A 14,730-nucleotide genomic window follows, 5' to 3' on the forward strand; every position below is an offset into this window, starting at 1 on the left:
GTGGATTGAATACACAGAAAGGCTATGTTCACACACTGTTGAAATCGATTGGATGGTAGTCATTTAATGGCAAATAACGGCAATGTTTTACAATAACGGTAATTAATTTGCTACATGACCGCCATTTACTCAATTTCAACAGTGTTGAACATAGCCTGTGTTTTTAACCCCTTAAGGACAGAGCCTGAAATGGCCTTAATGACAGAGACAAATTTTATGAATATGACCAGTGTCACTTTAGTCATTAATACCTTCGGGATGCTTTTACCTATCCGGCTGATTCTGAGACTGTTTTCTCGTGACATATTGTACTTTACATTTCTGGTAAATTGGAGTCGATAATCATAACAAATCTTTATGAAAAAAACCCAAATAATGTGAAAAAATGCATTTTTCCAACTTTGAAACTTTTTTGCGTATACAGAAAGTGGTTATACCACATAAATTATATATTAAATAGCATTAGCAACATGTCTACTTTATGTTGGCGGCATTTATTAAACTATCTTTCATTTTTTTTAGACGATAGGAAGCTTAAAACATTAGCAGCAAATTTCCAAATTTTCAGTAAAATTTCAAAATCAGATATTTTTAGGGACCTGTTCAGGTTTAAAGTGTATTTGAGGGGCCTGTATGTTAGAAAGCCCCACAAAGCACCCCATTTCAGAAACTGCACCCCCCAAACTCTGCAAAAGCACATCCAGAAAGTGTTTTAACCCTTTAGGGGAGTCACAGAAATAAAAGCGAAGTGTGTAAGGAATTTGAAAATTTTAATTTTCTGTGCAGAGATTTTATTGTAATCCAATATTTTTCATAATTATAAACCTATTACCAGAGAAATGCACCCCAATAATTATTGCCCCGTTTCTGCAGTTTATAGAAATACCCCATATGTGACCCTATTGCGCTATTTGACGCAACCACAAGCCTCAGATATAAGGGAGCGCCTAGTGAATTTCAACGCCTCAGTTATATTTGGTCATTTTTGACTGTACCACTTCAGGTTGGCAGAGGCTCTGGGGTGTCAAAACCTAAAAAACACGCCTTCAATTTTTCATTTTCTTAAAGGTATAAGAGGCAAAAAAAGACAAAAAATGTGTAGCGCAGTTTCTCCCGAGTACAGAAATACCCCACATGTGGCGATAAAGTGCCAAGGGGGCGCAGGACGAGCCTCCAAAGGGAAGGAGCGCCAATTGGCTTTTGGAAGCTGAATTTCACTGAAAAGGATTTCAAGGGCCATGTCGCATTTACAGAGCCCTCGTGCTGCCAAGACACTGGAAACCCCCCACAAGTGATTCCATTCTGGAAACTACACCCCTCAAGGAATCTAACAAGGGGTGCAGTGAGCATATGGACCCCACTGGTGACGGGCACAAATGTGGAACAATGTGACGTGAAAGGGAAAAATTTCATTTTTTCACTTTCATGGCACAAATGTGCCCGTCATCAAGGGGTCCATATCCTCACTGCACCCCTTGTTAGATTCCCTGAGGGGTGCAGTTTCCAGAATGGGGTCACTTGTGGGGGGTTTCCAGTGTTTTGGCAGCACGAGGGCTCTGTAAATGCGACATGGCGATCATCATCCATTCTAGCCAAATCCAACCTCCAAAATCCAAATGGCGCTCCTTCCCTTCGGAGGCTTGCCCTGCGCCCACATGGCGCTTTATGTCCACATGTGGGGTATTTACGGACTCGGGGGAAATTGCTCTACACATATTGTGTGTTTTTTTCTCTTTTAACCCCTTGTGAAAATGATAAATTCAAGGCTAAACCAACATTATAGTGTAAAAAATGTAATATTTCATTTTCACGCCACATTGTTCCACATTTGTGCCCGTCACCAGTGGGGTCCATATGCTCACTACACCCCTTGTTACATTCCTTGAGGGGTGTAGTTTCCATAATGGGGTCACTTGTGGGGGGTTTCAACTGTCTTGGTAACACAGAGGCCTTTTGAATGCAACATGGCCCCTCAAAATCCATTCCATCCAAATCCAGCCTTCAAAAACCAAATGGTGCTCCATCCCTTCGGAGGCTTGCCCTGCACCCGCATGGTGCTTTATGTCCACATGTGGGGTATTTACGGACTTGGGGGAAATTGCGCTACACATTTTGTTTTTTTTCTCCTCTTTTAACCCCTTGTGAAAATGATAAATTCAAGGCTAGACCAACATTATAGTGTAAAAAATGTAATATTTCATTTTCACGCCACATTGTTCCACATTTGTGTCCGTCACCAGTGGGGTCCACATGCTCACTACACCCCTTGTTACATTCCTTGAGGGGTGCAGTTTCCATAATGGGGTCACTTGTGGGGGGTTTCAACTGTCTTGGCAACACAGGGGCCTTTTGAATGCAACATGGCCCCTCGAAATCCATTCCATCCAAATCCAGCCTTCAAAAACCAAATGGCGCTTCTTCCCTTCGGAGGCTTACCCTGCACCCGCATGGCGCTTTATGTCCACATGTGGGGTATTTCCGTACTCAGGGGAAATTGCTCTACACATTAAATGTTTTTTTTTTATCTTTTAACCCCTTGTGAAAATGAAAAAACATGACAAGATTAATAATTTAGAGTAAAAATTTTACAAAAATTACACTAAATGTTGGTCTAGCCTTGATTTTTTTCCATTTCCACAAGGGGTTAAAAAAGAAAATGAACACAAAACGTGTAGGGTAGTTTCCCCTGAGTACGAAAATACCCCACATGTGGGCATAATGTGCCATATGGGCACAGGGCAAGTCACCAAAGGGACAGAGCGCCATTTAGAGGCTGGAATGGAGGATGGAGGCCATGTCGCAATTACAAAGCTCCTGTGCTGCCAGGTCAGTAGAAACCCCCGACAAGTGACCCCATTCTGGAAACTACACCCCATAAGGAATCTAACAAGGGGTGCAGTGAGGATATGGACCCCACTGGTGACGGGCACTTACGTAGAACATGTGCCGAGAAAATAAAAAATACAATTTTTTTCATTTTCACGTCCCAAATGTGGCCGTCACCAGGGGGCCATATCCCCGCTGCCCCCCTTCTTAGATTCCTTATGGGGTGTAGTTTCCAGAATTGGGTCACTTGTGGGGGGTTTCTACTGTCCTGGCCGCACAGAGGCTTTGTAATTGCATCATGGCATCCTCTAATGGGAATGGCGGCCATACCTACTTAGCTGGGGAAAAAGGGACCATTCTAATTTATTTGGGGGTATTAGGCCAATTATTAGTTTATAAGGTTGTAAATGACAGGTGTCCATCAAATTCAACCTGTGTTGATCCAGAGGAAGGCAAAAAAAACCCTCGTAAGGCAGACGACAGTAGTCTCATCACAGGGGAAAATTCCTTCCTGACTCCATAATGGCGATCAGAATAATCCCTGCATCAACGTGACCCCTGAAATAGGAATAAGGGACAGAATTTAGATAATGTAGAACCCCAGTGACGTGTGGTGCGCCTTGGAGCGATCCAGTATGCAGAGGCCGGGGTGATCAGGACAGGTGTCACACTGGAAAATGGTGTCCTTCCTGATCCCCCTGTTACGCCACACTCTGCACTTCTTCTGGGGTCTCCTGTTCTCCAGTGTGGGGGACGTCACCTGGAAAATGTTGTCCTGGTGCGATACGGGGTCCTTCATATCCAGAAGCGCTGGGTCCGCTCCATGGCTGCTAAATATTAGGGCGCTATTACTGCTTCTGATATGTTCGGATCGTGCCGCAAGCTACAGGGCAGCGAGGGACCGGAAGAGGGGGTGCTGGTATAAAAGTTATCCCCGTACAGGTGGTGGTGACCTTTATCCAGCAGTGGGAAGATCAGTTCCCGGACGATCTCCCCACTAACTCCGAGGATGGGGGCGGAGGGGGCATCTGGGGGCTAGATTCGGGTGTCCCTTCCTACATACACTCTAAGGGTACGTGCACACTGCGGAATCGCGACAGATAACCCTTCGTGCATTCCACAGCTGGCACCCGCCGGCGGACTGATGCAGGCGCACGTCTCCACACGTGTCATAGACTCCATTTTATGCACGGGCGGATTCCGCTCTCCGTCCAACGTGTTCATTCTTTGGATGGACGACGGATTCCGCCCGTGCATAGAATGGAGTCTATGACACGGGTAGAGACATGCGCTCGCATCAGTCCGCCGGCGGGTGCCAGCTGCGGAATGCACAAAGGGTTATCCTTCGCCATTCCGCAGTGTGCACGTACCCTAAATCTGTAAGTGTACCCTGAGGTACTGTCACAGAGTGTGTAGAATTTCACACCATACCGTCATCTCTTATTGGGACGGTACTGGCGGAAAAGACGTGTCTGGGGGGCAGCGTACGCTACGCTACCCCCAGACACGTCAATGGATGATGAGGATGAATGGAGGAAAGAAGGATCCCCCCCATTCATCCTCACTGGCTGTTTCGGTGTCGGAGGCAATAATAACGTATCCCTCTGACGCCGAAAACACCCTGGGGGCCATCTTTATACGGGGACTAGTATATGGGGTATATAGTGGTGTAGTGTCAAACTTTATTCAATGTAGTGTGGTGTAATGTAGTGTTTTTGACGTGTTTTTTTACAGTAAGTATAAAAAAAAAACCTACGCCAACAAAGGAGTTGCTGATAAATGCCGCACTTATGTGCGGCACTTATAAGCAGACCGTGGCAGTAGGATATAGAAAAAAAACACCCTACGCCAAAAAGGAGGAGTTGCTGATTAGCAGCGCACTTTCGTGCGATGCTGATCAACACTCAGCGGCGATAGGGTGCGGAAAATAGAAAGAAAAAAAATTTGGAAAAAAAAAAAAACCTTTCTACATTCTGAATATCCCTGTAGCTGCTGATAAGTGTATTACACATATCAGCCGCTAGGGGGCAGCAGAGCGCAAAATCCGGAAAATGACGAGGCTGGAGCCGAAAATAGCCGAAAGAAGACGACGGGGACCGCCGGAAAGACCCGAAGACCGAACGGAATGACGGAGGACGCCGCGAACCCGGAAGACGCCGATCAGGAGCCCGGGACAGGTGAGTAATGTACAAATACCTGCTCTGGACCCCTCCGCTACCTAGCTGAGGGGTCCAGGGCAGGTATTTACTATATTGTGGGACTCTGATCGCCGTGCCACCGGCCCGATCGCCGTGAACGGCCGGCCGGCCGTTCACGGCGATCGGGCCGGTGGCACGGTGACCACCATTACTTTTTACAGTAATGGCGGTCGGTGCCGTCCTCGGACAGCACCGACCGCCATTTTTTTCCGGGTCATCGGGTCACCGATGACCCGGAAAGGTTCCGATCGCCGCTATTGGCTGATCTGAATTGATCAGCCTATAGCGGCGATCGTAAGCACGGGGGGTGTTAACCACCCCCCGTGCCGAGAAGCTATGATGGCCTGCTATGATTTATAGCAGGCCATCTTCCCCGACCGCTGTGTGTGAACACGCAGCGATCGGGGAAACATCGGGCGTACCCATACGCCCGTTTGCGTTAAAGCCCAGGCAACGGGGGCGTATGGGTACGCCCGATGTCGTTAAGGGGTTAATCCACTCCTGGTTTTGGTTGGAAAGTACAGACCAAAATACTGAGCAAAAATACTGTGAGGGAACATAGCCTTAAGACACATTACACTGATGATTTACAGTGGCTGACTATACAGAAAACATTCAACTCAAAAGTACAAATTCCCTCACCTTGAAAACACTTTGCTGTCAATGTAAACAATGCCATTCTTCTCTGTATTTTGGAAGCTTGTGAACGATCCATCGGATAGCGGCAGAAGTTTCAGGTTCAGCAGTTCGTTATTCTGCCCATCACTTATTATGTACATTAAAAGCAACAGCTTCTTCTCAATTGAAAACTGAAGCCAGTCATCTGTATGCAGCAGGTTCCTCACAAACTTTGGAGACACAATAGTTAGACCTGAGATGTGCTTTGTAGCCATCTGAAGAACTTTAAAAACATGACCAGGAACTTGAACTAAAGGAACCTTTAGAAGGAGAAGCAACTCTTCTAAGCAAGTATGAATTTCCATATTGTCAATCTCCAAGAAAACAGCTTCACTTGCAGTTATCCATTGAGTTGTATCAATTGTTTGCAAGACTGTCTCTTTCTCAAGACAAAGAGCAAGCTTTTTTACTATGTCATGCCATCTGGGTTTATGTATGTTTTTGTCAGGATCTGGCCAAATGCTGTATGCCATGTCCACCGTCATTTTCGACTTCTTTACTAAAGACACACAATTTTTTACTGCCTGAGTATACATTAATGGTAAGACTTTTTCTACCAGGATCTGATTCCATTTAGCACCTTCATCATGTTGTTGGTCAGTTTCTGGCCACTTCAAGCTTCTCCTGTCATCGGTAAGATCAAAACATCCATTGATAAGGCATGGAAAGCCAGTTTGATTTTCTTCTTTGTCTGGAAGTGGGAGAATACAATGTAGACGTCCTCCAAATGAATCCATATTCTGCTTGGATAATGGGTACGCCAAGTCAAGAACAGGTTTGTTGCAAAGTTTATTGCTCAGCTCAGTCAGCTCTGGAAATAAATTCTCTTGGTCTTTACTGGTGGTCAAAAGCCATTTACATTCTTCCTCTTTGTTATCCATGTACTTTAGTGAAATAACCTTACAAACTGTTTGTATGGCTATCCCAGCTGCATCTGTCTCTAGTAATTCTTCCGTAGATACATTAACATTTAGAAGAGTTTTTATTATTCCATCATTTCCAATTTTCTTCAAAGAAATGCTTTTAACGTGGCGAAGAAAAAGAAGGGCGATGTGAGAATCTTTCATGAAAGACTCAAAGAGCTCTTCAACCCTTTCTGAGCTGTATATGTTTTCAGAAATGTCAGATGGACATGGTCGAAGAGGGAAGCAGAAGAGAGTTCCTTTAAAATAGCCAGAATCAAGAATTTCCTCCCATGAACCCAGACCAAGAGACTCCAAGACACTTTTAAAAGGCTGGAATTGGTCCTCTAAATCTTCTGAAAACTTATCTTTGTTCTCAAGGCTCCATAACCGACCTCCTCTGTTGAATATATTTTCTTGTGGATCTAGAATCCCAATATTTTTTCCACTGAAGATGGCTGGATAATCTGTAAAATTGAAAGAGGGAACTGAATTTCTACCACTAATTCAATACACTTGTTTTGCATGGTGTGACTGGTAGAGGGGGTTGCCTACACCTAACTCGATCCATGCCGATACACCTTCAATAACTGTCGGATTGTTCAATAACAATCGTTCAGCCATGAGTCATCTCTCCCATCTGGCCCCAGTCCTCCCCAGCCAGACTGAATATGGCCAGGTTCACACGCTGTAAGACAGCGGCCGTTCTGTGACATGGCCGTATCACAGAATGGCCACTGTCTGTGAAGTTCATCACTGCAGTACCGTCCGGATGAACTATATTTCTTTTGAATTGGAATACAGGCATATTCCAATTCAACACATGTCTGCAATTAAACATTGCAGACAATGTAAAGTGTGGCCTGAGTCCCACTTTATATTGTCTGCATTGTCAACTTCAATGAATAACAGCAGCACAAAATTGACATGTCAGTTTTGAGCGGAGTGTATACTGTGTTGGGATTCCATAGAACACAATGTCATTTGACATTTTCAATAAATAGAGGCCGGTATTGCAAACCGCAATAACAGCTGTTATTTATTGAAAAAATACGTTGTGTTAACGTGGCCCATTCCTGTGTTCTCTTTAGGGAGGGTTAAGCTTCAGCCAGAGAGCTCTGGTGGCGGCTTATCTTTCCCAGAATAAAGGCATCGGGCAGTGATTTTCCATCATACCCCTTATCTCAACTATCATCATCTGTTGGTGGTGGGTCAGGAGATCTTATGGGAGATACACCTTATACTGAGTGGCAGGTTTGGTTATAGGAACCTTAAATGGGCCCTGTCATTATAACTTCCAAAATCTGCAAGTGCTGGTTGAAAAAGAGAGACTAAAAATGCAGGAAGGCCTAGTCATCTGCATGCTCACAGAGAAGGCAGTCATTTTTTTTTCATCCAGTACAAGACTAAAAAGCTGCCTCCAGGACACTGGACCTGGATAGCTTTGCTTTGAAGTATGATAACTAAAAAAATAAAATAGATCTTAACTTGCTTTAAATCACATCTACTGTGGATTTAGATTTTAAGTTATAAGATAGTGACACTTTAAGGTGTCGAGTTTTGTGCAATGGAGTCTGGACTCCCTGCAGCTCTGTAACATGAAAGTTGTATATGTTTCATGTGGCTCTATATTGTATTTGTATAGGGTGGTAGGTATCATGGAGTTACTCCCTCCTACCTCTATAACATGGCATCTGATGCAGAATTCCACCATTGTATAAAATCAAATCTCATTCTGTGCATACTCTCTCATCTATTAACTGTTATTTACTAAAAATTCTTGTAGATGGTATAGCTGGCATATTTACATATTAACTGTTTCATTGCAACACATGAAACAGATTTTAGACTAACCAGTCATGTGATATACAGAATTAAAGCCCAGTCCAAATCTTCCAACAGTGTCTGGGTCTTTGCGTTTAATGCTGTTTCCTGGTTTCTGGATTCCTTCCCAGTCACGGTCACTAAACACCTCATTATTGTATACCAGAAGAGATTGACCTGTAACAAATAAGAATATTATAAATATCATAAATATATATTTTTTCCCGAAAACCCTTTTTTCAGCTTCTGTGGGACATGATGATTTATTATTGTAGCATGTTTGGGAAACGGTCATAATATGTGAACATGGATGTACCTGTGGATGTATGGATCTATATCTACAGCTCAGGCAATGGGGAAACATGCAAATTTTATTCCTATTGAAGGCGAGCAGTACCAAATAAATAAATGAAATGTATCCTGGAACTATTCCCACAAAACAATTTATCAATCTGCTCAACTTCATCTCTATTGAATGCTGTCATTCGCGAAATGACACGTTCCCTTGAATTTACATGTAGAGAGTTTGCAGCGGATTTGACGCTGGGAGTTTCATAGTGAAATACTTGGTACCATAATAACCTATGGCCCTGCAGATTTTCATTCCACTGGAAGAATGTAGAGACCGCATTGTTTAACTAATTAGCTACTGTGTCGGTAAAAATAATAAGCAGCCCAAGCTAACCCGCCTGCGCTCCCTCGTCATGCTCCTGCTTCAGTCTCCTGGCCCCAGCTCACTGATGGCACGCTTAGCCAATCAGTGTGCTGTCCTGCCGCAGCCAGTGATTGGTTGAGTAGGCCATCAGTGAGCCAGGGCCAGGAGACTGAAGCAGAAAAACGACGAGGGAGCACGACAGCTAATTAGTTAAACATGGTTGTCACTACATTCTTGCAACTGTGTGAAAAACCACTGTGAGAATGCAAGGCTATAATGGTACCGAATATCGCAGTGGATTTCACTGAGAAACTTGAATCGTCAAATCTGCTGCGAACTCGCTATGTGTGAAGGCACCCATAAAGTGACACTGTCACCCCCTTTTTGCATTATGACTTCTCTACACAGGTGTAAAGGATAAATTTTACAATTTCATATCTTACATCATGGTGCTTGTTCCAATTAAAAGAGAACTTTTATCATCTGCAGATTGTGCTACCTGGGTGGAGCTTCACGGCCTCAGCGCCACTTAGCCCCCCCTCACATTGCAACCGTAGCCACTCAACGGCCATTGGAACGGGACAGCCTAAAAGATCTAGGCCCCCCCTCTAGGTTAGCCCATACCAATAGGCGCAGAGCCTATGCAATGATGTCACAGAGGGGCGTGGTCTATGGTAGTGACATGGGCGGGACTAAGTGGTGCTGCCTAGGTAGTGTAGCGCAATCTACAGATGATAAAAGATCACTTTTTACTGGAACAAGTGCCATGACATATGATATATAATAGGGTATGAAAACTGCAAAATTTAGCCTTTACACCTGTGTAGAGAATTCATAATGCAAAAAGGGGGTTAGAGTGTCACTTTAAAACAGCTGCATAAAACCATTTTACATAGCATTGATTTATTTAAAAAAACAGATATATATTCACAAAGAAGTCAGCATTCCTATATCCATATTTCCCACTGCTTATAATAAAATACCATGGATGGTATGTTGGTCCTTTGCATATAGAGTATCTGTCCCATATTTCCTTTCATCATAAACGAAGATGACTTCACTGGCTTTAGCATCATCAGCATTCTGTATCAACTCCTGGAAAATAAAGAATAATATCACACAATATTCTGCACACATTTTTCTTGCAGCAAAGTAAAAAAGGTAAAAGGATAAAGATAGCTGCCTATAGGCTTAAATAGGAGCTATAACCAACGCTAACAATGTATAGTCATTAAATAGCTGATGGTGCCCTGATAACACACTGTGTTTCCTCGAAAATTAAACAACCTCCTAAAATAAGACACCCCAACTAACCTACCTTCTAGCCTAAAGTAAGGCTTCCCCCCAAAAAATAAGGCACCCCCTACTCTAAACTAGGGCATCCCCCGAAAGTAAGGCCGTCTGTTGCCACCAGCCACTACCCAGGACTCACCCTTGTAGACCTCTGAAGCTCGCACAGCAGGCATGCTGGTCCATGGCCCCCACGTCCTCCGCACGTCTCCCTGCTGCACGTCCCACTGAATGCTGTAAACGCTGTGCCTGACCCATGGTCCCACGCCTTATGTGCTCTTGGTCCTAGTGTAATTAGTCCGGGAAGGATGTCTTATTTCTCTCCCCCCAGCCAGTCAGGGCCAGGGCACCCTAAGCTTCAAGGGTAGCTTCACACATAATGGATTTGCAGCGGAGTTTTCACACTGCGAGTTTGCAGCGAAATGCGTTGTAAATCCTGGTACTGTCACTTTAATGGGGTTACATACGCGCAACAGAATTTCCATTCCGCTGCGAGTATGTAACGCCGGCCCTTTTAACCCCCTGCAGCCCACAGCATACATTACCTGCTCGGTGCCGCGGCTGCATGTGAGGGTCTAGGGGGTTCCGCTAAGCCAATCAGTAAATGCGACAGGGCCGTGCACTGATTGGCTGAGTGGGACCAACAGGAGCCTCACATGCAGCCTCAGTGCTGAGCAGGTAATGTATGCTGCAGGCGGCGGGGGGTTAAAGGGGCTAGCATTACATACTCCGCTGTGGGTATGTAACCCCATTGAAGTGGCAGTACCAGGATTCGCAGCAGATTTCACTGCAAACTCGCAGCATAAAATCCGTTGCGAATCCAGTACATGTGAAGCTACCCTAATAAAGATTCTCTTCTCATTTTTGGAGATTTGACACAGTTGCACTTAAATGTAACTGAAAACTACTTTGCATATTTGGACAGAGGTGTAAAAAAATAAAAATAAAAGGTTTCTGTGTGTTATTGAAAATTGGCCACTATGTGTCTGCTGCTTCTCTGCCTGCTATCAATAAAGGTTAGTTTATGGCAACTGGAGGACTTGGAAGAAATACAGTAAGTGTGGGTGGGACATTAAGAGCTCTCCTGTGCTGTCAATCACAGTGCAGTGAGCCTAGCAGCAGACATCTTACAGAAAGTTAGGTGAGCAACTTTCATAGACCACTGGAAATTTCTTTATTTTTTAATTACGACTTTCCTAGTTTTCACAGTCATAAATTTACGATCATGTTTTGTTATTATGTAAATTGCCGTAAAATAGTGCATCAAGATGGACATGACTGTGGGAAGCATGAAAGTCATAATACAATAAAAATTACATTTATAGTGGTTTATGAAAGCTGCTTACCAAATCTTTCATAAGAAGTCTGCTACTAGACTCACTGCACTCACTTCCTGTATTCTGTTTAGGCCCTGCAGATGTCATAAATAAATCTGTATTGCCAACAGGCAGAGGAGCAGTAACAGCAACACCTAGTGGCCAATGTTATAACTTTTAATTACACACAGAAATCAGCATTTTTGGTTAATAGAGTGAATTACACATATGTTCAAATATGCAAAGTTGTTTTTGATGATTACACCCACTGTTTAATAAGCCATTCCCCCTTTCTGACCGTGGAGCAGAAGAGTCTACATTTTGTCTGAAACACATTGACAAAGCATGTAAACATAGGGAGAAACACAATCATACTTTAAGTATTTGTCCTCCATCTGGGTATTTTCGCAAAATACTCTGAAGCTGGATGAGGAATGGTGGTGCTCTTTGAAAGAAATCTGAAAAAAACAAAACAACATATATTTATGACTTCATCAACTTTCATTATATAAAAACAATGGGGCAGATGTCCAATTGAAAATGCGTCAGAAACGGTTTCCCCACCATGATCAACAAAAGGGACGTGGCTTCTTAGACTGGGGCTTCCACAAAAGGGGCCTAATAGTGGCAGATTATCATATGAGCAGTTTCCTGAGGACCCATGGTTCAAACAGCCCATATTCTCAGTAGGGATGCACGATGCACCGAAATATCGATACTACTATCGATATTTCGGGCAAAAAAAACGGTTCGATACCAGGATTTCCTGGTATCGAAACTTTGTTAATTAGCATTATAGCGCAGTTTAACAAAGTATAGAGCAGAGAACACGGCCGGCGGCTATCTGAGCGCCGGCCGTGTTCTCTGTGTGCCGCCCCCTGCTCCCACCTGTCACTTCCTCCGTGCTCTCTCTTCCTCCGTTCCCGTCGGCGCCAATTTCAAATAGCCGGCACATAGCAATTGCTAGTGCCGGCTGTGTAACTCTGTAGATGCCGCTGTCACACTGACAGCGGCATTAACCCCTCCTGAGCCGCTCCGTATGCTGCAGGGGTCGGCTACTGTGTGTAGCAGACCCCCGCTGCCGGTGTCTCTCTGATAATAGGGTCCGGCTCCGCCAGACTCTGTTATCAGGGAGATGATTTATGTGGCATGTGGAGCTGCACGGAGGAGAGCGGGACGTCCGGGAGAGGAGGACAGAGAAGGCTGGAGGTGAAGAAGCTGAAGACGGAGAGCGGGGGTCGGGGAGAGGAGGACGGAGGAGAAGGCTGGAGGTGAGGAGGCTGAAGAGGGAGAGCGGGCCGTCCGGGAGAGAGGAGAACGGAGGAGAAGGGAGAGGAGGTGAGGAGGCTGAAGAGGGAGAGCGGGTGTCGGGGAGAGGAGGACGGAGGAGATGCGGCCACTCCATCTGGCTGCACTGTGAGGTGGGGGCCGCAGGACTGTGAGGAGGAGCGGCCAGGGCCCTCAGATAACTCCCGGGCAGACATCAGTGGGGGATGACCAGGAGGTCGGCCGTGCTCTGATGGGGGAGGGGGGCTGTAACCTGCAGATTACCCTGCCGCCCAGATCCTGGTCACCAAGCCCTGGAAGCACGAAATGTGCAACTACAACCCTCATCATCCCAATAGCTGAACTGTGTGTGTTACATGACTACAGCCCTCATCATCCCAATAGCTGAAGTTTGTGTTACATGACTACAGCCCCCACCATCCCCTTGATAGCTGGTGTGTGTTACATGACTACAGCCCCCACCATCCCCTTGATAGCTGGTGTGTGTTACATGACTACAGCCCCCACCATCCTCCTGGTAGCTGAAGTGTGTTACATGACTACAGCCCCCACCATCCCCCTGGTAGCTGAAGTGTGTTACATGACTACAGCCCCCACCATCCTCCTGGTAGCTGAAGTGTGTTACATGACTACAGCCCCCACCATCCCCCTGGTAGCTGAAGTGTGTTACATGACTACAGCCCCCACCATCCCCCTGGTAGCTGAAGTGTGTGTTACATGACTACAGCCCCCACCATCCCCTTGATAGCTGAAGTGTGTGTTACATGACTACAGCCCCCACCATCCCCTTGATAGCTGAAGTGTGTTACATGACTACAGCCCCCACCATCCCCTTGATAGCTGAAGTGTGTGTTACATGACTACAGCCCCCACCATCCCCTTGATAGCTGAAGTGTGTGTTACATGACTACAGCCCCCACCATCCTCCTGGTAGCTGAAGTGTGTGTTACATGACTACAGCCCCCACCATCCTCCTGGTAGCTGAAGTGTGTGTTACATGACTACAGCCCCCACCATCCTCCTGGTAGCTGAACTGTGTGTGTTACATGACTACACCCCCCACCATCCTCCTGGTAGCTGAAGTGTGTGTTACATGACTACAGCCCCCAGCATCCCCCTGGTAGCTGAAGTGTGTGTGCTACATGACTACAGCCCCCACCATCCCCTTGATAGCTGAAGTGTGTGTTACATGACTACAGCCCCCACCATCCCCCTGGTAGCTGAAGTGTGTGTTACATGACTACAGCCCCCACCATCCCCTTGATAGCTGGTGTGTGTTACATGACTACAGCCCCCACCATCCTCCTGGTAGCTGAAGTGTGTTACATGACTACAGCCCCCACCATCCCCCTGGTAGCTGAACTGTGTGTGTTACATGACTACAGCCCCCACCATCCCCTTGATAGCTGAAGTGTGTGTTACATGACTACAGCCCCCACCATCCCCCTGGTAGCTGAAGTGTGTTACATGACTACAGCCCCCACCATCCCCCTGGTAGCTGAAGTGTGTTACATGACTACAGCCCCCACCATACCCTTGATAGCTGAAGTGTGTGTTACATGACTACAGCCCCCACCATCCCCTTGATAGCTGAAGTGTGTGCTACATGACTACAGCCCCCACCATCCTCCTGGTAGCTGAACTGTGTGTGTTACATGACTACAGCCCCCACCATCCCCTTGATAGCTGGTGTGTGTTACATGACTACAACTCCCATCATCCCCAGCTAGCTAGTGTTTCAATTTCTATTCTTG

General features: G+C 45.6%; 1 protein-coding gene across 2 annotated transcripts in view; it reads right to left on the reverse strand.

The window, feature by feature from the left end:
• Positions 1 to 14,730, reverse strand: part of LOC138769969 (sacsin-like) — a 74,369-nt gene that overhangs the window by 14,096 nt on the left and 45,543 nt on the right. For both annotated transcript variants that reach the window (XM_069948768.1, XM_069948767.1), the window contains exons 4-7: positions 12,065 to 12,147; positions 10,067 to 10,178; positions 8,459 to 8,605; positions 5,667 to 7,071 (exon numbers count right to left, since the gene is read on the reverse strand). In XM_069948768.1, the coding sequence (XP_069804869.1) occupies positions 5,667 to 7,071; positions 8,459 to 8,605; positions 10,067 to 10,178; positions 12,065 to 12,147 (1,747 nt within the window). The remainder of the gene's footprint in view (positions 1 to 5,666; positions 7,072 to 8,458; positions 8,606 to 10,066; positions 10,179 to 12,064; positions 12,148 to 14,730) is intronic.

The sequence above is a fragment of the Dendropsophus ebraccatus genome, chromosome 12 (assembly GCF_027789765.1).
Source record: "Dendropsophus ebraccatus isolate aDenEbr1 chromosome 12, aDenEbr1.pat, whole genome shotgun sequence".
In the NCBI taxonomy this organism is placed as follows: Eukaryota; Metazoa; Chordata; class Amphibia; order Anura; family Hylidae; genus Dendropsophus; species Dendropsophus ebraccatus.